Below are 25,078 nucleotides of genomic sequence, written 5' to 3' on the forward strand. Positions count from 1 at the left end.
CAGAGTGACTACTCCCTTTTGGCCTTTGTTGGGGTTTTGGTTTGCAGAACAATGAAAGAGCAGCCAGTTTAGTGCCTTTTCCTCCTGTTCTGTTCTCTTCTCCCAATGGTGTTTCGGAACCTCTTTTCTTAAAGTTGTAGGAGTCCAGGACTGAAAGGCACCGTAGGGACTGGGCCAAGGGCCCAGAGCGGCCCATTCCCACCAGCTGCCTCCTCAGGCCCAGGCTGTTTAATATGTTGGTCTTCAAATTTCTTTTTTGGTGGACTCTAAAGCTGTCCATCCAATATGGTAGCCACTCACCACAGGTGGCTATTAAGCCGATACGTGGCTGTCCAGATTAAGAGATGTTGACTGAGAGGCATACCAGCCTTTGAAAACTTAATATGAAAAAAATAATGTAATATATCGCACTAGTCATTCTTTATATTACTCATTTTTAAAAATAGTACCTTGGGTATATTGGGTTAGATAAAATCACTTTAAAAAAAGAACGTACTGTGTTTTGATGCACTTGTGCCATAAAAAAGAGAAAATGTTTTCACCTTAAAGTAATACAATTTATATGCCAATTATATCTCAATAAAAATGGGGGAGGGAGACAAAGTGCTCATTTAATTATTGCTTTATAATAGTAAAAATTTAAAGCTGAAAAAGATAAAATAGTTTATTAAAATTAATTTCACCTGATTTCTTTTTCCTTTTTAAATCCTAATTACATATTTGGCCCATGTTATGTTTCTAATGGACAGCGGTGTTCTACAAGATTTTTGAATCCTGTGCATATGTTTTCTATGTTAATAGGAGGTAGACAATGTTGCACATGATAGAGAATGAAATAAGATGGTGATTGACTATAATTAAAATAAACATTTTTTATGACCTGATAAAATCTTAAGTTTTAAAATCTGTGTTTATGAAATATAATAGTTCTAAAATAAGTAATGTAAAAATTTTAACCTTAGGTTTTATCCAATTTATTTTAAAAAATCTGGTAGCCTTGCAGAGCATTCCAGCTATATTTAAAGGGATCAGCATCATTAACCTTTATTGTTCCAGCTCTTCTGAATTCAGCGCATCTTAACACAGGCCAAAGTACTTTATTTGTACTGCTAAGCTTCTCCCCAACAGAAATATGTGGAAGAAGGGAAGTACCAAAAGCCTATGCTTTAAGGTGACTTGATATATCAATAAAGGAGGCTTCCTCAAAACCAATATTTTGATTTGCCTCTGATGGTTGTAATAAAACTGGGATGGGTGGTAGGTAAAGAAGGGGATTGGCTGTACTGAGTGCAGGCTCATTGTCCAACAGACGTACTGAGGAGTGAGTAATATTGCGTTGAGGATTTGTCCCATTTCTATGTAGGTTCCCCTAGGAAAGTCTTCCTGTTCCCACTGGGTAGGGACTCTCCATTTTGAAGACCCCTAATTTCAGATGAGCCACTGATAAAAGACAGAGGCCTTTCCCCTCCTTTCCTTGGTAAGCTGCTCCAGAAACCCTAAGATGATATGAAAGCAAACACTATAATGTATACAACTCTTGTCACCTTAGAATGTGAGCTCTCAGAGGTCACTGCAGTTGTTCAGAGATGGTCCACAAACTCCTCAAGTTGTGAGATTATTCCAAAAAACATGGAGTCGTGAAAATGAGCTGACTGCCTAAATTCATGACCCTTCAACCTAAAGGTCTGTCAGCCAACGACTGCAGTGCTGTTTGGTAGATAACTTTCTCCAGGTTCCTTCAGCCTTTTAGGAAGATCTGCTGGTCCAGAGTCCAAGGTGAACTCTGCTCTGTTTTATTGCAATACTGTCTTTTGGCAATTACATTTATCTATGCTCCTTCAAGGATCTAGGAAGGTTAATGAGACATTAGGGCACTAATTCTGTGCCCTCCAGGAGTTTATATTCTAGTTGCTAGTTGAAGAGATACCACTTTTCCTCCCAGGAAATAATGAAGACTATATTGACATAGAAAATATAATCCTTGTCAGATATTCCTCTCTTTTTTTATTGTATAAAATATACATAACACATCATTTATCATTTTATTCACTTTTCAGTGTAAAATCCAATGGCATTAAGTACATTCACAATATTGTGTAACCATCACTATTTATTTCCGGAACTTTTTCATCATTCCAAACAGAATCTCTGTACTCATTAAGCAATAACTCCCCCTTCCTTATCCCCACCTTCTTGCCCACCCCAGCCCAGCCCCTGGCAACCTCTGTTTTTCCCTCTGTAAGAATCTGCCTATTCTAGATGCCACATATAAATAGAATCATACACTATGTGTCCTTTTATGCTTGGCTTAGTTCACTTAACATAATGTTTTCAAGGTTTCTTCATGTTGTACCATATATCAGAACTTCATTCTTTTTAAAAACTGAATACTATTCTATTGTTATGTATATACCACAGTTTTGTTTATCTGTTCATCTATTGATGGATACTTGGGTTGTTCCCACTTTTGGAGTCTTGTGAGTAATGCTGCTGTCAACGTTGATAGACAGGTATTTGTTTGAGTTCTTGTTTTTAATTCCTGAGGTATATGCCTAGGAGTGGAATTATTAGGTGTTATGGTAATTCCATGTGCAACTTTTTAAGGAACTTACTGACTGTTTTCCACAACTACACCATTTTGTATTCTTACCAGTAATGCATAAGGCTTCCATTTTCTCCACATACTCATCAACACATATTCATTTTTATTTTTTGAATAATAGCCATCCCAGTGACATAGTATCTAATCATCATTTTGACTCACATTTCTCTAATAACTAATGATGTTGAGCGTTTTTTCATGTGTCATTTGTATCACTTCTTTGAAGAAATATCATTTCAAGTCCCTTTGCATTTTAAAATTAGATTGTCTTTTTGCTGTTGTGAGAGCTCTTTATACACTCTGGATTGTAATCCTTTATCATATGTATGATTTGCAAATATTTTTTCTATTCTTTGGGTTGTCTTTTCACTTTCTTGATAGTGTCTGTTGATGCACAAACATTTTTAATCTTGATAACGTTCAAATTGATCTATTTTCTATTCTTATTGCCTGCACTTTTGGTGTCATGCTTAAGAAAACATTGTGAAATCAAGGTCATGAAGATTTTCCCCTGTGTTCTATAGATTTAGCTCTTAAATTTGAGTCTTTGATTCATTTTGAGTTAATTTTATATATAGTGTGAGGTAAATGTCCAACTGCATTTTTTTTAACCAATGGGTGTCTAGTTTTGCTCACACCTCTTGTTGAAAAGACCCTCCTTTCCCCACTGAATGCTCTTGGCACCCTTGTCAAAAATCAATTGATCACATGTTTGAAAGTTTATTTCTGAACTCTATTCTACTCCATCACATTTTATTCTTACATAGCTTTATATTGAGTTTTGAAGTAAGAGGTATGGGTCTTCCAGCTTTGTTTTTTATTTAACTTCTGAATATTTGATATCCCTTGAAATTCCATATAAGTCGGACAGATATTCCCATGTTTTAAAAATTGCACAGTTAAAATGGAGGTAAACAAGGGAGAAAATAAGAATCACAGATAATTTCAAATCTTAGAGGCACTTACTTTTGTAATTTTTTAAGTAGTAAACAAGACAACACGAGATACCACTTCACATCCTCTAGGATGGCTTTCAAAAAGACAAATAATAGCAAGTGTTGGGGAGGATGTGGAGATATCAGAAACCTCATACAATGTTGGAGAGAATGTGAAATGGCATAGCCATTTGGAAAACAGCTGGCAGTCCCTCCAAAGTGTAAACATAGAATTAACATGTGATCCAGCAATTCTTTTCCTAGGTACATACACAAGAGAAATGAAAATATATGTCCACACATACATTTTTATATAAATGTTTTTATTCTAATAGCATTATTATTGATAATAACCCAAAAGTGGAGATAACCCAAATGTCTCATGACCTGATGGAATGGAGAAATGAAATATGGTATATCCATACAATGGAATATTATTCAGCGATAAAAAGAAATACAATACTGATATACTCCACAATGTGTATGAACCTTGAAAATATGCTAAATGAAAGAAGTCAGTAACAAAGAACCACATATTGTATCACTCCCTTTGTATTAAATGTTCAAAACAGGCAAATCCATAGAGACAGAAATTAGATGAGCGGTTTTCTAGAACTGGTGAAGGCAAGAAGTACGGGAGCAGGAGGGTTTAGGGTTTCTTTTGGGGATAATGAAGTGTTCTAAATTTAATTGTAGTGATGGATGCACAGCTCGGAATATACTAAAAGCTCGTATACTTTAAATGGACGAGTTGTCTGATATGAGAATTATGTCTCAGTAATGCTATTAAACAAAAGACGTGGGGCTGAATATGTTATTTCATACTTTCCCTTTTTTTTGCTTAATATAGCAGAACATCTTCACATGACCTGAAATGTTATTTAATTTTTTTATTTTTAATGGCCACAGAGTTTTAATGAAAGTAAATATACTATTTACTATACACACATACATATACATGTGCGAGTGGGTGCATGTGTGTAAAATATCTCCAAAATGCTAGGCATGAATGAAGTAATCAATATTAGTAAATCTTACATTGCTTGGTGTTTAGATCTCCGTGCACTTTTTCCTGACATAAACCATGTTGGAAATTATAAGATTTATTTAGCCTGATCAGTGTTGACTACTAGTGAAATAATGTACATGACAGTAGTGATTAGTCATTGTGTTAAGGCACACTTTTAGATCTCACATGCTAAGGGACTGATGTGTGGAAGTTAATCATTTAGCTATTGATCTGTCCAGTACTACACCTTGAATAGATCTCTTCATAACTTTAGAGGTTCAGGAGGATCTTGCAAATGTAAAAGTTTATACAGTTGCTGCAGTAATTAATAGAATCGCAGTGATGACAGGGATAAGGTACATATTCTAAGGGGAAAGATGGCAGAAGTTACTTTGATTATGGCCAGTTGTGCTAATAATGGTCAAGTTTGCGCCTTTTAGAGCAACTTCGGTTTATGATAACCAAGGGGTTGATTGGAGTAGCTCCTTGTAAATCATAAAAGGGTTGAGTTTAATTGAGTTCAAATCCAATATACTAGCCTTACCTGGGTCACTAGTAAACAAATAAAGGTATAAATTAATGTCTGAGAAAAGTTCAGGTACAGTTTTAGAATAGAAGGAATTTTTGTCCAAACAGTGGCTCCTTGGTGTTCTCGTGAGCTCTTTATATTCTCTTCTTCAAATACTGAAACTCATTTATACTAAAATGAATGGCTGACTATAGCTTAACAGTTAACCTTGTGAAGGGGAGGCATGTAAAGGAAGGCCCCTTTATAATGACACCTCATATTTGACTACCTGTTCACGTACATGTCAACCTGGCCATGTGGTCTCACCAGTAGATATATTTATTGCATAATCCCTATCTTGTGTGACATTTAAATTTGGCTGAGAAGTGCCATACAAAAATAAGACACAAGATTCCCAAGATGAAATCTAGAGTGGCTTCTGATTGTGGCTTAGAATTCAGTGACCATTTGGGAGAACTTTGGAGGTGGAGCTGGCTTGCTTCCCAGTGGGGTCATTTGTTACTCAGAGTGAGGGCAGTGTTTGGTTTTAGCTGAGCTGTGTTGTTTTCTTTTTGGGGTGAGGAATTAACAGTAAGGGCAAAGCTAATATTACCATATTAATACCTATTTTTATATTTGTGTGTCAATCTATTGGAAGTGGCTTGCTTTTGGAAACAGCTGGTTAAAACCCTGGGTCTTGCTTTTGAAATATTCTTTGTTCTGTTTGCAACCATGCACTGATATATTTTCCCACATTTTCTTTTTTATAAGTTCTCCAGTGATGCTTTTGTTGCCTGTCCTGAGAAGATCTGTCTTTCCATTTATCAAAACAAATGGCAAGCTGGGGACCATTTAAAGTAGTTTTTTTTCAGTCAATAAAGCCAATCTTCTTGTTCTGTTATGTTAAAAGTACATTATCTTTTTATTGCCAGATCTGTATGGCTGGGTCTGTTTTCTTTCTTAGCCATCTCAAGGCCGCCCCACTTGCTTACTGTGTAGAGAATTACAAAATCATGAAGGGTGGGGCAGCACCAGCTGACTTACAGTACAAACCATTTCTCAAAATAACCACAACAGTGCAATACTGATGTGTAATTTACGTCACAGTATGTTTTTATGAAATAGTTTGTGGCATTTTCATTTCTATTCCGGATGGAATCTTGTTCTCTCTCCCTTTTAATCAGGCATTTAATTTATTTTTATTATTAATATTTTCCACTCCTTGCTTTGGCATACCTCCAGTTTAACAGCTTTGATGAGGAAAAAGAAAACAACTGATCTTCCCCTACCCCAACTCCTCAACATCAGTTTAACTGCAAATGTATTTTCCCCTTTGATGTGCACTGACTCTGGGGACTAAGTGTGCCGCCTCAAGATTTAGAAATATGATGGGGCACAGCACACATTTACACAACGCTGTAATCAGGAATTGATAAAGTTGATACACAACTTCGGAATTTTAAACACTTTCAACCAATTCAAGCTATTTAGTCATAGGCACTGCTGCATTTTTCTTTTTACAAATGTCTTTCTGTATAATGTCCTGTAATTAGAACAGGAAATCATTGAGTAACTGTAAGATGAATAAGAGCACTTAGACTGAAGGGAAAATTACCTTCCGAGAAATTATATTCTTTTTTTCTTTTTTCTTTTTTGCTTTTTTTTTTTTTTTTTTTACTGCATGTTACAATGTTGGTAATGATAGTAACAGCTGTAGCTACTCTTATCTGTAGAATTTTCATACTTCAGTTTTCTGGAATAAAAAATATTTATTTTCAGTCATAATCAAAAATGAATGGACGGAAAATAGGAAATGCCTAATTATGACAAGTATTCAGTGTCACAACAGAGCAACAATTAAATGGAAACTTCATTATTATTGTCAATAGCAGTAAGAATTGGAATAGTGCCAAGTATATAAAGTTGATGCTTTGCCGTTGGTTGCTAGGAGCACAGTGAAAAGTATAAAGCTTTGAGAAAGGAATGTCTAATGTAATAATGTAAGAGAAAGAAGCATAAATCATTGTAAGAGCTTCTCATATTGATATTATTTTACTTAAATTGTCTCAAAACCAGACATCAAGTTTTATAACATGAACAAATTCATACTTGCTTGGGAAAAAAAAGAACACTGTATGTTGTCTTTAAAGGACGAGGGACATTGTGTCTCAAAAGTAGCCTTCATACATATTTGGAATCTTTTAAGCCAAAATCTTTAAATGTTTGTTTCTATTGGCATCCAAAAGCAGTTGCCCTAATACGATTAAGAGAACTAAAGGGCAAAATACTTGGCAGATTTTTCAGTTGAGGTAATTAGGTGCAGGAAGGAACATGCATACTTTTTCCACCAGGCTCTATAAAATCCTGGTGTGAAGGGTATTCTTTAAAGATTGTTTTGAAAGCTTATTGATGTTAGCAGTAGATTATAGTGATTTTCAGTAAGCATAATAGTGCGATGTTTCTGAAACAAGCTTTGCCTCCTCCCCCCCAGAATGAAAAAGAAAGTTACATTTCTAAATTGTTGTGTAAGAGATAAAAGCAAATTTCTCCTCTGGAATTTATGTTTTCAGTCTTCTGTGCATTTGGCCACCATTATCTATTTTAAAAAAAATAACATTATGGATATTTGAAAGTCAATGCTCCATTAATTCATTGTGTTTGCTATTTCATGCATCTCTCTTTGTACAAAGACAACTTGAGCAACAAGCTATTCAGAATGAATGCCTGCTCTTACCCTCCCCCCCACCCTTTCCCCACCCCCAGCCCAACTCTGAGGATTAAAGCAATAGTATACAGTTACTGTTTGAAAAGCTCGGGTGGAGCCTTACATTATAATTACAGTTTCTCTGTGGAATTCTGTTTTGCACTTTGAAAATATATAAATAAGTGAAAAATTGACATTGAGGGAGGTTAACAAAACGTGTAATTATAACATAAGCACAGGATTAGAGTAATTTTGGTTGAGCGTTACAAGCGGTGTACTTTAGGTATTAACTTTTAATGGGCAAAGGTCTTTTTGTTGGAGTTGAAATGAGGTTTAGTAATTTTGGTTCTCTTATTCTCTTTGAATATTTCATTTTAAAATAGGCATATTCACTTTTTTCTGGAGGAGGAGGGAGTTAAAAGAATGAGATGACATTTTAATAGAGTATCATAATTATGCTTTTAAATTTCAGTCTTTGGTACCCGTAATTTATTGCTGATCATTTTCTGTTGACAGAAATCAAGTAATGTATACATAACCCAACCAACTACAACCGACTAGAGTGTGTTAGAGGAAGATTCCTTAGGGTAATACTTTGATTTCTTTTCCTATGTGGGTGTGGTTGAAAGAAAATCTTTGTTCCAAGAACACTTTGTTTGTCTTTTGCTAAACAAACGTGTAATTTATCCATTCTTTATTCATTCTTATATTTATCTGCTAGACTCATTATGAATTATAAAGGGGAAAATGTCCTACACAGCATTTATAGGTAACTCTGTTTCATGGATAACTTTGCACGGGAGTGTTTGTTTATGTGTATCTGAAATGTGTAAGGAGGAAAGAAGTAGCTGGGGGATTTAAATAGGAATTCTTGAAAGGGTTGTTTGACTTTGTTTCTTAGTGTACTAGGGCAAAATAAAATATGACAGCTGTTGAACAATTTAATATTTTTGTAGCTGTATCAGAAGGAAATTAATTTAATGCAGAGGCTTAGGAGGGAGTTATAGGATCATAGAATTTTAGATCTGGAAATCTGTTCCAAATTCATAATTTTATACTCCAATGTATGTATGTATGTGTGTGTGTGTGTGTGTGTGTGTGTGTATGTATATATGTATATATCTGTATATATATACATATATATTACCCCTGGCTGGTTTGGCTCAGTGGATTGAGCGTCGGCCTGCGAGCTAAGTGTCGCTGGTTCGATCTTCCAGTCAGGGCACATCAGAGAAGGAAAACTCTGACTCCAAAAAACCTCCGCTGCCTTGCGGCATACCTCTTCAGGGGAAAGGCTAAGGGAGTAAACCCCGACAGAAAATCCGGAGCCGGAGTCCCTAAGGCGGTTTGACGTTGTAGTCAACACCGGCAACTCCTGCGGCGCACCTGAAGCCAAGCTGTATTGACTCCGTCTTTCCCTTGGACCCTTCAGCTGCGAAGAGAGGGGGGGTCTGCTGCATGGGCAACAGCAGACCCTCCATATCACCCTGCCCAGGCTCCGTAGCTTCAGCTTCACTGGAGAGGACACTCCAGCGTCATCGCAAGATGTCGATTCAACACGGGAGGAGACAGATACCGTGTCACTCCCGAGTCGGACTGCACAGCCATTCTCGGCGGTGCAGATAGACTCTTAAGAAGCTACACCATCGTCTCTCGAGACGGACGGCTGCCGACGACGACGACGATATATACATATATATACAGTGTTCCCTCACTTATCATGGGTATTACATTCTAGACACCCCCCTCCCATGACAGGTGAAAATCCGTGAAGTAGGAACCTTACATTTATTTTAGTATTTATATGTATTTTAAGGCTTTATAAACCCTTCTCACACACTTATAAACCATTCCCAGTCCCTTATTAACCTTTCCCACTTCCTTATTAACCTTTTCCACACTTTTATAAACACTACTTATGTTCTTAAACATATTCTACACTCTTAAACCTACATAACTTTAACAACATACGTATACAGTACCACAAAATCCCGCAATATAGCAAAAAATCCACGATAAATAATTAAATATTATATTTTTTAAAACCCTGCAATACAGTGAGGCCGCGATAAGTGAACCATGATATAGAGAGGGACTATTGTGTTTCTCCAGTTAAATAAATATGTCTGCTTAAACTCTAAGGAAGAGACTCAGGCTGTCTTCATTCAGGGAAAATTTGACCTAGACGAATAGTTGGTCATTCCAGGTCTCACCTTTTCCCTGGAACTTCTCTTTGCTCTCACCAAGAATGATTTGTTCACCTTCACAGGAGTCCTGAGGGTCTCATGGGCTTTCTCTGTTTTTTTTATAAATACTAAAGGCAACTCCCTTGAGGATATTTAATTGTAAGGTTGGAAATCCGCCTCTGTCCAAACAATGCCAAAATTCTGGTCCAAATGGGTGGTTCTGTTCATAAACAACAAAGTTCTCCTAATTTATGTCTTGGCATCACTAAGCATTGCCACTTTAGACCAGGTCTCAACTGTGTCTCTGGCTTCTAAGTGTGGAAAGAGGTTAATGAGCGGGGGTTCTAGGCTTGCACAACTGAGAGTTGGCTTTATTTCTTATCATATGGGTAGAAAATGGAAAATTAGTATGCATAAAAGACGTGTCAATAATGTTAAGTTGTTACAATGGGAAATACAATGTTCCAAAATAATAACAAGCTGACTTAAACAGAACAGAAGAACTCTGGCTTATAACTGAATTCTACAGTTCTTGATGAAACAGAAGTCTCATAGTTTACTTTATCAGAGGCCCCCATCCTCATCCCTAATATTGTAGATAAGTTAACCCTTTAATTATTATTTGTGTCTTTTAACTCATTACACTCAGAGTTAAAAGAATGGTTTATAGCCCTGGCTGGTGTGACTCAGTGGATTGAGCACTGGCCTGCGAATGGAAAAGTCACTGGTTCGATTCCCAGTTGGGGCACTTGCCTGGGTTGCAGGCCAGGTCCCCCGTTGGGGGAGTATGAGAGGCAACTGGTCGATGTATCTCTGGCACATTAATGTTCCTCTCCCTCTCTTTCTCCCTCCCTTCCTGTCTCTCTAAAAATAAATAAATAAAATCTTTTTTAAAAAAGAACATGTTATAGTTTCACGTCCATCCTTTCTAGTTTTTGGAGATACTGGACTAGTCACTTGGGTGTCTGAACCTTAGCATTCCTATCCCTAAATTAGGGGTTATTGGCAGGTACTTGTGCTACTAATAGGGTTGTATGAGGAGCAAAAGAGATATGTTATGTAAAACACCTTTGTAAATTTTAGTGAATTTTTGGTAGTACCAGAAATCAAAACAGCATTTGTTCTGCTTCCTAAGTAGGAAAGCAGTCCCTCAGTCCCTCATATTTTTAATTGAGGGTTTTTTGTTTTGTTTTTTTCATTTTCTGTTTTTTTGTGATACCTGCAATAATTCTGGGAAAGTGGCAGAGAGAAGAGAATTTGGTCCTGTATTGTGTTCCAGGTATTGTACAATGTGATATGGATAGGAGCATATACCTGAAAACTGAACTCATATGAGAGATAAAAATGCAAGCTAAATAAATTACTATAAGTCTGTACAAAAAGCTAAACCCAGAATCAGAGTTTTTTAGGCCCCAACATTAAAGATTCTGAGTTAGTGGTTTCGATGGGCCCTGGAATCTGCCTTTTTACAGGCACCCTGTGTGAATCCAATCGGGGCAGTCCCAGGAGCACATAACCAGGAGCTAATTCCATCCAGAACAGAGAATTAGGAAGATATCAGTGTTGGCATCATCATGAAAAATGGTCAGAGGAAAGCAGAAGAAGAGGAAGGAAGAGGAAGGAAGTAAAATGGTTCCAAGAATCCAGGTGACATCTGCTATAAAACTAACTCTGCAGCATCCTTTCTTTCTCCCTCATTCAACCTGAAAAGCTCAGCTTTCTCTATTTCATTTCATGAACACTTGGAGAAACTAGTGCAGCTTTCACCCCATTGCAGAAAGTCAATAGCACAATCAAGATAGAATTTGAGAATCAACAGGTATTTGCACAGTATTTCCTATGTACTAGAGATGTTATTAGGAGCTGAGCATGAAGAAATAAGTCCTGGAGGTCCATGATTATACCACTCTCTCTCACCTTGAACAGTCTTGGGCAAATTTTGATCATCTTGGGCAAACAGAGTATAATAATGTAAATAGACACATCGGGATCTGCTTCTATAAATAGTTCATAGATACTCTGGAATTTTGATGATATTTGCTGAGTGTTTCCACAAAAACTTTTTTTGTGTGGTTTAACTCTATAGAACGCACTGATTTGAACCCAAAGTGTGAACTCATATCTTGGTCTGCTGTAAAAATCTCAAATCGGTGTGTCTTAGGACATATACTGGTATCTTAAAACTTCTTTCTATTTGGAGACTTACCTTCAATGTAAACATATTTCCTTTTAATTGTGTGCCAGCTGACAAAGTGGCTACCTGCAAACCAGGCAGGAGTCAAAAAAAAAAAAAAAAAAAGTAAGCTGTTAAAAGATGCCATCTTGAAAGCAGCTAAACATCTCCATTCTCGAAGAAGCCTCCAGCCCGAGGAACTAAGTGAACACAATTATAGATACATCTGGGCATTGGCCTCCTATCTGAAAAGGTCACATGCACACCTTCCATTGGTACTGGTTATGTTCCATCATTATGTTCTGTCTTCACTCAGTCGTCTCCCACTGGTTACCAGATGGCCACGATAATGTTGGTATCCTTAACAACTGTCCTTTGCAATTCCCTGCAGCATGGTAAGGGCTCGAAATAGTGAGCATTTTCCCCTTTGGATAAGCAAGTAACATATCTGGGAATTACTCACAAATGCCCTGTTGATGTGGTTATAGAGAGTGATGGCAAACTGGGTCATGGAGCCTAAATTCAGCTTGATGTCATGCAGGTGGCAGGCTATCAAAGCGGGGTGTTTGCTGTATCTCAAGCTTAATATGAAGGAAGGATTCATCCATGCAGAATATGGCTTTCTGATATAGTGAGGTGTAAATGAGCATTAAGATCATTGTAAGAGGGAGCTTCATTCAAGTCGCTGAACTGTTGTCCTGAGTTAACTTTGGTTCTGATGAAGCTCTTTCACAAGGTTGCTCTGGGGAGTCCTCTCAGTGTGGTTCTCTGCGATGTGCCAAGTTACCAGATGGATTTGAGAAACATTAGGAGATAGGGGGTATGGGATGGAGGGAAAGGCTGAGAAGGTGGATGTATCAATCAAGTTGGGATAAATCACGCTGCAAAACAGAAAACCCACAAATCAGTCTCACTTAAAATAAGAAAGGTTTCTTTTCTGCTTATATATCCATTTAGGACCAACCAGGGACTACTGCATGTTATTCTCACTTTAAGACCCAGACTGGCAGAGTTGTCACTATCTGAAACATTACAGATGTCCAGAGCGAGGGGAAGAAGAGAGTGTGGTCAAATACTAGCTCTTAAAGGAGCCACTCACTTCTGTCATTTCATTGGCCAAAACAAGTCACATGGCCACTTGTCTCCAATGGACCAGGAAACATGGACTTTTCAGAGGACCATATAGAGAACTAGAAATATTTGTTGAACAGCACTAACAATCACCAGAACGGATCATGATGCTCTTTAGAGTCATGGACAGCTCTTGGGGGCCAGATGACCTTTGCCTTCAAGCACTGAAAAATTATATAATCTCCTCTCCCCCCAAAAGACAAGGAGCCATACCAGAGTGTGAAATAAGTATAAAGAAGCTCAGCAAAGTTCTCATTTTTTCTATAATGGTGATTTTAATGCTTGAAGTATATATTGGATGCTTTCAAAACAATTTTCTTTGGTTATACTGCTTGCTGGTGACCCACAGATTGCTTAATCTGTCTATAGGGTCATCCCTCTCTACTTTCTCATTTCTGTACAGGTAGCCTGAGGCTCTTCTGTGGAGCTGGACTGGTGAGGTGGGGCTGGGGGGATGAGTGCATTGCCAGCCTGTGATAAACACCAACTGGTCTAAGAGTCTTGTGTTGAAGACTATTTTAAGTACAAAACGAGAAGGGATTGTTGAAGTGATGTCATGACCATGACAGTTCTTTGCTGGAAGGGAGAGGGTAATGGAACTGTTTTCTTGTTTGTCTAGGAGAGGACGAGGAAGAAACGAATGTGATCGTTCTCAGCTACCCCCAGTACTGCCGGTACCGCTCGATGCTGAAACGCATCCAGGATAAGCCGTCTTCCATTCTAACGGACCAGTTTGCATTAGCCCTGGGGGGCATTGCAGTGGTCAGCAAGAACCCTCAGATCCTGTACTGTCGGGACACCTTTGACCACCCGACACTCATAGAAAATGAGAGTATATGCGATGAGTTTGGTGAGTTTTTTTTTTCCTATGTGAAACTTGTAGGTGCGTGTCTACTTGTTTTCAGTTCTCATCAAGATCAGTGATGGGGAACAGGGCTTATTTTCTCCCTAATGTGCACCCCATCTCCCATCCCCCAAATTATTGCGGCATAAGGCATCACTGCCTCCTTGGCAGCCTGTTTACCAGGGTAGAAGATTATTATTTAGAATTTGTTCAATGTAGAGTCTGAAGTTGCTTGGTCGACCTTGAAATTGGACTTTAGGAGAGGAAGCTTTCATGTTAATTCTTTCTTAAAAGGCTCTGACTATTCAGATACTGATTTTTTATTTACCTGATCACTCACTTTTCAGTGTTAAGGGACTGTGAAAATGCACTGATTGTAACCATTTCAATACTATAAGGTGACTAGGTTGAAAGATAGATAGATATATCTTTATATAAACATATATCTTTATACACTGTGCCCACCAAAGATGGATATATGCACACGTATCTTTATCAGTACCTCTGCCTAGCTGATCAGTCATTTGTCTCTGTAGATAGAAGGGAAGGAGGAAAAGATATATCATCAATTTGGAAGACCTTGTATGACACAGTGCATGACTGGAGGACAGCCAAGATCATACCTCTCACATCTTTACTTTCTCATTGTTTGTCGAAGGGATTGGATCATATCAGTCATTCTTAGTGGGCAGGGATATTAAACTGCACTGGGGGTGCTTTATCAAACCGCACATGTTCCTGGGAAATTCCTACACTTACAGAGACATAAACAAACGCCACCCTCACCTTCTCCCTTCTCTGGGAATTGCCACCATTGAGTGACCAGTGATGACTGATCCACACTGAATTCCTCATGGGTACCTGGGTTGAGAAGAGGTTGAGACTCTGACCCACAGAAAGCACAGGGTCCCTTGAACTGACACATTCCTTGACTATTGGCTAACATTTCCTCAAAGGCCCCTAGTTTGCAGGTTATTCAGATTCAGGTTATTCTGCTTAACCATTACAGGCCTCGGCATGGTTTGGGAAGTCCACAGTGGCCCCTCCAGTCTGATCATTCCTGACTCCAGCAGGCCTGTAGCTGCTGTGGGAGGGATATTGTGAGTGGGTGTGTCAGCACGGGAGGGGTGAGGATGAGGGAATGGGATGTGATGATCCAAGAAGGAAGGGAAGAAAGAGCAGAAGGGGTCCTAAATTCATTGGACATGACATTTCTTTTACAAACTAATTTTTCAGATGCCTTTCACAACTCTGCTTATCAAATGACTGTCAATCTGTAAGAGTAATAGTGTTTATACAAGTTATTTTTCCCTTCTCCAAGAATTTGCTGTCATATTTTTAATATTAAAAAAAACCTTTGTATTCAACAAGATGAATGTATCCAAGCTACTTTTTAAAACACCCTCTCTTTTCAGATTAGTATTTACAAATCTTCCTTTTTCAACACTTTGACTTTGAGTTTTCCTTCCATATCCCACTCCCACACCCCCTGTCCTGCTTGGCACTAAAAAGGTTTCTAAATTCCTGACACAAAATAAAATTCAAAGAATGTTTTCCCTCCTTTAAGAGTATTCAAAATTAGAGTTTCACAATGTAATAGAAAGAGAAAATGTCTCACCCTTTTTGGTTAATTTAGGAGTTATTAGTCACTGAGTTTCAAAGCTGTTGCATCTAGAATTGGTAATAGAAAGAAGTTCCAACTTAACAGTGATCACAATGGTTAGGTTACTAAATTAGTTTTAAATGTCCTCACAAATACAAGTACCTGACTTTTTAATGTTTTTGTGAACTTTTTTCCTCGTATAGCTCATTTTAATACTGCTTTTCTTCTGCCTCTTAAAGTGGAAGCTTTCTTTTGGAGTAAAGGCACCTTTAAAGAGCTTTTAGGTGGCTAGTTTAATAATTAGAATATTAGATTTTTTTTAGTTACATGTGTCTTCAAATAATTTGTATTTCTTAGAGTATTGCATTTTAGAAAGTAGGCTGAGAAAAGCTTATTTTTTGGCTGATTTGAACACCTTCACCAAAAACCCTCCCCGACCTTCCACTTTCGGTCACACTCTCGATTTCCAGAAAATACCCATTTAAACCTCCAACTTGTAATAGAAATCAACATGAGTTAAAGGGTTTGTTAAAACATGGGGTTGGGTTTCTCCAACCAAATAACAGTTGGTGGAAGAACATAAATTTAATTAGTGACTAGCATTAAACAAATGTTCCTAATATTAAACACTGCCAGGTGACCGAAACACTTCTGTCAGATTACCGTGAGTGCCAGGGGGCCCACAGATGAATTTCTACACAGTATATATTCTGTACCACACGTTTGGTGACTTCAGTAATTGGTCCAATGTAATTTAGGTAACAGTATGCCTAGGCTGTAAAAATCAAATTTTATTAGCCATATCACCAGGTGAATGAATGGTAGAGCTAATGGCAAAGAGTTTATAGCATTTAGCAGCTACACCTTTGACACATGAAATTCATAAATTGTCATAATATGCCTCCAAGGCCCTTCTCAAAAGGACAGTGTCTACTTTCCTATGATTAAATAATGTTTATTTTATTAATTTTTTTTTTTTTTTTTTTTTGCTTTCTTCTATTAAATAGAATTATGGAGTAGGACTGGGAGGTGTTCAAAAGATAAATAAAACACAGTCCCTGCTTGTTTTGAGGATTTAAAATCTAATTGGGGAAGACAGGATTAACCCACCTGAAAGGCTAGCTAATGTTTCAGGAAAGTCAGTGATTAAGTATTTGGTGAGTGTTGCAGAAAGCAAGTACAGCAGGAATTTCACAATGGGTTGGGGGAGAGAGAGGTGAAGTGACTAGAGATGGTGATCATGGGGAGGGGACAGGGAAAGCCTTGTGGAAAAGGCAGAACTGGGTCTGGTTTTAGAGGACTGGGAAAGAGGCTATTAGAAAACTTTTAGGAATATCTAGATCATTGAAAATTTATGTCCTGACTCTCCAAGTTAGAAATGGCTGCCTTCACCCTGGATCAATTACTGGCCCCTCTCAGGTTTCTTTGCCCTTAGTCATCAGCCTCCATGGGTTTTGCCCTCGAGGTGGGTTTTATAAATGGCCTGATGCCCTCTCTACCAGGGAGACATGAATGTGAGAGTCTGTGGACCAGGGCTGGGACGAACCTAGGCAGTGGCTTTGGAATTGGAAGTGAATGTTCCTTCGTGGGCAGGGATACCCCACATTTTCTCCATGTGCTCTATGTCTTACTGGCATTCCCTGCGGTCCATTTCAGAAAGTGGGCTTTGCTCTCCATGACAGCCCTGCCCAACTGTCCAGACACCTCCTCCCTCCCCATTGTTTCAGTGTTGTCCACTGAATAAACAAGTTTAATTGAACAATAAAAGTAAGGCATTGAAATCTACCAAGAGTGCCTATAAATAAATTCTCCATGGAATTTTATGAAGCTGTTTAATGAAAAGTTTGATTAGAAACTACTAAAGAAAAATAATATGGATGAAATTTCATCATTTAGTCCCATATTACAGTGGTGTCATTTTGATTTTTATTTACATTGAGATAGTCAGAATAGAGTAAATATATCCTGATTTTAATTAACTATCCTTCTTACTTGGGAAAGGTTATTTTAGGCTTGAAGGGTTTTGATAGCGTACCATCTGCTTTCTTCACTGTGTTTTATTCAAGTCCTTCCCTTGCTTACAGCACGGTGCAGTGTCTAAACCTATGACATAAGCATAAATTGAATCATATTAACGGTAGGTGATTGAAAAGCTTCAGCCTCCACATCCTGCCCGCATTCTTCCATCTCGTCAGTCACAATGCTCTTAAAGGCAATGTGCTCTTTTCTTAGCACAAGAGATTTGACTATTTTTAAAACTAAAGCAACTGGACTCCCTATTAAAGCATTATGAAAAACTGGTTATATTGCACATGCAATTAACAAATGATATTATAATAACATGGGGACAGGGACATTATGAATGACATTTTTTCTCATAAAGATCTTTACCCTGTGCACCATTCCTGCCCTCACCACCCTGTTAAAGTCACCAAACATAAGGCATTCTCCAACAACCCCCCTTGGTTTTACCTTTTTTTATCATTCGGTTCCTCTTTTGTAAAACACATATTGTCATTCATGTTATGTCATTGTTTCTGCTGTAGAGAAAACACACACATGCAAACATTTTGTCTTTTTTTCTATTAGAACAATAAAATATCCACCAGTTTATAATGCAGGATATTTACATTAATGTCACACAGATTGATTTCACATGTGCGAAGTGTTGACAGCTAAATCCAAAGGGACACACAGTACAGTAGGTAAATGGATAACTTTAAGGTACTGGCTTCTGTCAGAGAGAGATGTAAGGTGGACCCAATATACATAGATGAGATGAAATCACTCCTTGAAACTGGGTGGACTAAATGGATTAAGATCTGCTTCATTAAAAAAATACAAGATATAGTTTATTTCACTCTTGAGTTATGAACTGCAAAGAGACATAAGTTGTGCTTCTAAGTACTTTGGAGTTGCAGGGTGTGTGGGTGTGTGTGTATTTCTTGATTAAGAAATGGGATGGAGTTAAAGAAAAGATATGACCTGAAAAGTACAATGATGAGATGGACTATCTATCATCTTAGTGCTTGATGTTTGGTCCATGAGCTCTGACCTTCAGGGTGAAGAAGTTGGCTAGATCAATATTAAAACAGATACTCTGCTAATGGGAGAGGGGACAGAATGGTGGAGTAAAAAGAGTCCTAGGCTTTCGGAAACAGCCCAGGTTTAATTAAGGCTCAACTGTCTGATTTGCTATTCCTCTGAGTGAATGACATAGGTCCTTCACTTAAACATCTTTAAATTGAGTAGTAACAGTCCACTCACTAGACTCAGAATAAGTCTGTATTTACTTGATTTGGAAAAAAAAAAAAAAAAACCTCTTCTTGGTAAATGAAGATTCTCTGCTGATTCTAGAGGATATAAGATCTTGGACAACTTGTAGTCATCTGAAGCAATCTTGTTCATTGAATAATAAAGGAACCATTTCCCTAACTCTCAAGACTCTTATTAGAACCTTAATGGAAAAGAAAAGTTTTCTATTTTTTACATTTTTTAAAGAAGCTTTTCTGACTCTGCATTGACCTTCCCCTTTCTGTTTCTCTGTTGGGTGAAATAGTGACAATATAGACAAATGAAAAAAAAAAAAAAAAAGCAAAGGGAGGGAGGGAAACAGAAGAGGGAACAAAACCTTGATGTATGAGAGAAAATAAAGGACTTCTGGTCAAGATGGAAGCATAGGGAGACATGTTTTGCTTCCATGCACAACCACAAAAATTACAACTAACCTCAAAACAAATAACACCCAAAACTGCCAGAAAATTGAACTGTATGGAAGTCCAACAACCAAGGATTTAAAGAAACCACAATTATACAGATGGATAGGAGGGGCAGAGACGCGAAGTTGGGAGGGAAAGGCAAGGAGACGTGGTGTGGTGTGGAGAGGGGGTGATGGTGGTGGAATGGGAAGTCCACATTCATGTATGGTGAATAAAAATTGGGAGGAATACCTTGGAAGCAAGCTATCCCAGCCGCAGGCCAGACCGTACATCCCAGGGATCCAGCACTGGGAAGATAAAGTCCCATAACTTATGGCTGTAAAAAACAGTGGGGGTTGGGACAGAGGAAGAAACTGCTGGTTTCTCAGGAGATTTCATTTAAAGAGCCTGCACGGACTTAGAACATATGCAAACTCACCCACTCTGGGATTCACCACCAGGGCAACAGCTGGAATGGCTCCAGTTACATACGGGAAGTAGGTAAAGTGATTGGAAATAGGGCGAGTGCCAGGCAAACCTCCAGAAGCCAGACAGAGGCATTGTCTCTTCTCTGAGCCCTCCCTAGACAAAGAGCTGCAAAGTGGTGAAACAGGTGACCCCAACCTGGCAAATACCTAAGGCTCCGCTCCACACAACTTAACAAGTGTGCTAAGACAGGGAGTCAGAGCAGCTCTATCTAATACACAGAAACAAACACAGAGAGGCTCCTAAATTGAGGAGAGAAAGAAATATCGCCCAAATGAAAGAACAGAACAAAACCCCCCAAAAAGAACTAAATGAAGTGGAGATAACCAACCTATTAGATGCAGAGTACAAAACACTGGTGATCAGAATGCTCAGAGAACTCATTGTACTGCAACAGCATAAAGGAAGAAATAAAGGTTACACCAAGTGAAGCAAAGAAAAATCCACAGGGAACCAATAGTGAAGGGAAGGAAGCCAGGATTCAAATCAACAATTTGAAACATAAGGAGGAAGTGAACATTCAACAAGAACAGAATGAAGAAACAAGAATTCAAAAAAAAAAAAAATGAGGAGAGAATAAGACAACTCTGGGACATCTCCAAAAGGGCCAACATCTGAATCATAGGGATGCCAAAAGGAGAAGAGGAAGAGCAAGAAATGGAAAACTTATTCGAAAAAAAAAGAAAAGAAAGAAAACTTCTCTTTTGACAAAGGAAATAGACATACAAGTCCAGGAAACACGGAGTCCCAAACGAGTTGGACCCAAAGAGGAACACACCAAGACACATCATAATTAAAATGCCAAAGGTTAAAGATAAAGAGAGAATCTTAAAAGCAGCAAGAGAAAAGAAGGGACTTACCTACAAAGGGGTGCCTATAAGACTATCAGCTGATTTCTCAAAAGAAACTTTGCAGGCAAGAAGGGACTGGCAAGAAATATTCAAAGTGATGAAAAGCAAAGACCTACAACCTAGATGACTCTGTCCAGCAAAGCTATCATTTAGAGGGGAATAGCAGATAAATTGCTTCCCAGACAGGGTAAAGCTAAAGGAATTTGTCATCACCAAGCCATTATTATATGAAATGTTAAAGGGACTTAAAGAAGAAGATAAAAACTATGAACATTAAAATGACAACAAATTCATAACTATCAACAATGAAATCTAAAAAGAGCAAAAAAAAAAGCAAACAACCAGAACAGGAACAGAATCATAGCTATGGAGATCATTTGGAGGGTTATCAGCTGGGAGGGGGAAGGGGGAGAGGGGTCGGAAAAGTGCAGGGATTAAGAAGCGTAATTGGTATGTACAAAATAGTCAGGGGGGTGTCAAGAATAGTATAGGGAATGGAGAAGCCAAATAATTTATATGCACTACCCATGGATATGGACTAAGGGGAGGGATTGCTTGAGAGAAGGAGTGGCACCAGGCAGAGGGAGGCAAAGGGGGGGAAATTGGGACAACTATAACAGCATAATCAATAAAATATACTTTAAAAGAAGAAAACACAGGACCTATAAAACTATTTTGAAGCAAAAAGGATGAGCTGGACTCTGCCTCTTCCCCTCTAAACATCACATAATTTGCTGGAAATGAAAGGAAAGACAGTTGTTTTGTTAAGGATCATGGGAATTTGTAAGTGAGTAAACATATTTTTCCTTGCCAAAGTAGGTTTCATGGTCACAGTGGATTTCGATGATCAAATGGCTTTGTTCCTGGCCCCTGTCCACATGCAGGCTTTAACTGCCTGCCTGTGGTGCCCACCGATCTCTCAGATGATAACAAGGCAGACATTTCTTTTTAATTGAAGCCAAGTGGGAAAGGAATTGTGCTTCTTGTATATTGCTGTTTATGCACAAAACTTAACCTGCAGAGATCTCACTTTGGAGGACTGCTTCATCCTGGAAATTTTCTAAAGGTTCTGTTTATCATTAGAGAGTAATTTAACCAAGACCACTCCTGGTACCTTCTCTTTTTGGCTGCCAAAGTAGGGACAGAGAGACTGTTAAGTTCATTATAGAACACAGTAAACCAAACCCAAATAAATGTGCTGGTAGAGGTGTATTGGATGTGCTCTGTAGTATGTGTAATGACAAACATATGGCCTTGGCTCAGGACAGTAAGACACAAAGAGGGCTGGAGAGCAGACTTCCTTGGGCAGAGGTGTTGGAACCTAGGGTACCATCTATCAGGGGCTAATGAAAAGAATTATGTTTCTACAGTAAATTAATTTGCAGACTCATGATATATGAAATGGGTAGGATTCATGGATTTCTTTTCTATTTTTAGAACTTGAAAGGATACTTTAAAATAACTCTAAACTCCTTTTGTAGCTGAGTGGACTCAATGGGTTATTAAAAACTATTTAGACTCATGAGTACAATAAACTCTTGTTCACCTCAGAATAAAGGATCTGTGTCTATATTGGCTAATATTTCACCTAGCATTTCATCTAGAAAAGCAAGAAAGTTATATCCCATTACATTAGCAAGATCAACATATTCCTCTCTAGGGTGAAACAGATATTTTTATCAATTAAGGAAAAAAAAAAAAAAAAAACTGTAGGAAAGGGCCAGATCATTGAAAAAAAAAAAATCACAGGCCAAGTAATGGTTTAGGGGTAGGGATGATAGAATGAGGTTCAGGATGTCTATATTCACTTGATTTTTTAAATCCTCATGATAAATGAAGATTCTCTCTAAACCCCTTCATGCCATCCTGTCGGGGGAGCTGTACTGATTAAAGTACAATCCAGTAGGTGAACTGTAGGTTAGGCTCTCTGGGGATGCTTAGAGCCCAGTACAATGCCTAACATTGTTCCCTTAATCCATTCATGCATTTCACTAATATATCTTACATACCTACTATGTGCCAAGTACTCTTTTGGTCCTTGTGCACACAGCTGTGAGTGAGAGAGAATTGAGTGACACAATTCAGGGCAGCCGTGGACCATACCTCATAAATATAGATCATACCTACCAGGATTATTGTGAAGATTAAGGGAGTTAATGACTTAAAGCGCTGAGATAGTACAGGGTAAGTGCTACTTGAGCACTCACTCTTATCCATATATTCTTGTGCCTCTTACACCACCCAACACAACCATAACCACATATTGGGTCCATAGTGGTTCTTCAAAGAACACCCATGAAATTGTTTCACACCTATACTGCTGAGAATAGTGAGGTGTCATTTGCTACTGAATAGTATTCAAAATCCATTCATTCTAGAAATACTTGTTCGTTTGTCCTTCTGCGTGGAATGTGTTTTTCCAAATATCATGGGTCTGGCTCCTTCTCATCATTCCAGCCTGAGCTCAGATGTCTCCTCCCCAGGGAAGTCTTCTCTGACCTTCCCCTTTGCACAGGTCCAGATCTATCCTATCATGTGATACAGAATTATCTTCCTATAACTCATTGCTATCTGAAATTAACTCCAATATGTATTTCTTTACATGTATATACTCTGTGAGTCCATCTTCACCCATACTATAATGCAAAGGCTGGAAACTTTGTCTTGTTTACAGCCATGTGCCCAGGGACCGGAACAATACTTGGCACAGAGTAGAGATGTAATAAATATTGGTTAAATGAATGGACACATGCAAGCTATACCTCAATATCATTGCTCACCCCTATTTTACAGATAAGGACATTCAAGCATGACAACATTACACAGCTATCAAGTGGCAAAACCAGGATGTGAACACCTAGACAGTCTGGCTCAGCATCCATGCTCTTAACCATTACACTAGATTGCTTCTCAGGGTGGGGCCCGTTCAGAAAGATCTTTCAGGCTTCCTGGGATAAGACTGACTGGAAGCAGATAACTGATCACTAGGTTTCTAGACAGTGAATGTACAATAGGGTTTATAGGATTTAGAGGGATTTTTTTGTGTGTGTTGCAGTGGTTAGGAAAAGAATAATCATAAGGACTCAAAATCTGAAAACCATTGGATTGGGATCAGAAATTGATGCCAGCCACTGTTCTCTCTAGTCTATATTATAACAGTCTCCCTGCATTAGCCCTTGCAATCCTTTGGTCTCTTTTCAACATACCACCAGCCAGGGTGATCACCTCCCTGCCCATCTTATCAGAGAAGTAGAACAAATGTAGAGCTCTTTAAGTGCTGGAACTATTGAAGAGTTGAAAGGGACAGATAGTAAACTGGCCTGTATGTATTCTCAGGGCCTCCTTTTAAGACATGGGGTTGCGAGATTGACAGGACTTTCATTATCGACCCCTCTTTAATTTTCTGCTTAGAACGCATTGGCTTTCCCAACTTAGCATCATCCTTTAATGAAAAAAGTATAGGTCTAATTTCAAAAATTGAAATGTATGCAAGCTTTCCTGCTTCTGTCACTTCTTTATTCCTGAAGCACATAAATCATTTCCCTTTTTAAAATTAAATTTTGTTTGCCATGATTTGGTAATGGGTTTTCAAAGGAGGCAGAGTAGCCAAGCTCTTGGCACCAGACCTGGCTGTGTTGCCTGCTCAGGAAATCTTCTCATTGCTGGCCGACCCGGGCCTTGATGCCATCATTTGGGCTTATGCTCCCTTTGGAAGTTGCCTAGAAATTCTCTCCCTAAGAATCTCTTCTGTGAATGATCTTTTTGGTTCTCCGGTCTCCATTTAGGAAGACTGAAGAACAGATGGACTTGAGCAGGAAAAGACTATGGTGTTCAAATGCTTCTTGGGTACTTATCCATTCATTCATTCACTCATTCAATCGTTCATGCATTCATTGAGCACTGACGCTGTTTAAGGCAGAACTCAAGACAATTTTGGGATATTGGTCTCTGCTCTCAAGATACTTAAAAATCAAGTTGGCTAAGATAAGACATAGAACAATGGTCTACTACAATTATTATCCGTGATCCTCTTAACAATCTTGCATTTTACCATGAGCAACCTTGTGGCAACACAGCTACAACACGGTCACAGACCCAGCCTGTTGCTGAAGTGGGAGCTGCTGCCTTCACAGCCCAGGCTGCTGACCCCAGTGGACAGACGTTTCTACCACAAAACGAGAGGAGGGTAGAGCCAAAAGTCAGGAGTTCTGGTGACGTTCAAAGGAAATGATATCATCTGCTAAGCTTTGTAAATGGGAAAGCTTTGGCATCTAAGCAACACTGAAAATTAGCTAAGGGCTCACTGAGGAGGTTAAAAGGTGTGTGACAAGAGCCCGGATGTCAGGGG

At 38.5% G+C, this 25,078-nt stretch overlaps 1 protein-coding gene across 2 annotated transcripts in view; it reads left to right on the forward strand.

Moving 5' to 3' along the window:
- Positions 1–25,078, forward strand: part of ARID5B (AT-rich interaction domain 5B) — a 175,093-nt gene that overhangs the window by 71,255 nt on the left and 78,760 nt on the right. For both annotated transcript variants that reach the window (XM_090278075.1, XM_090278074.1), the window contains one exon: positions 13,868–14,098. In XM_090278075.1, coding sequence (XP_090134201.1) covers positions 13,868–14,098 — 231 coding nt within the window. The remainder of the gene's footprint in view (positions 1–13,867; positions 14,099–25,078) is intronic.

Source organism: Furipterus horrens, unplaced genomic scaffold, assembly GCF_987537825.1.
Source record: "Furipterus horrens unplaced genomic scaffold, mFurHor1.1.pri manual_scaffold_5, whole genome shotgun sequence".
Lineage (NCBI taxonomy): Eukaryota > Metazoa > Chordata > Mammalia > Chiroptera > Furipteridae > Furipterus > Furipterus horrens.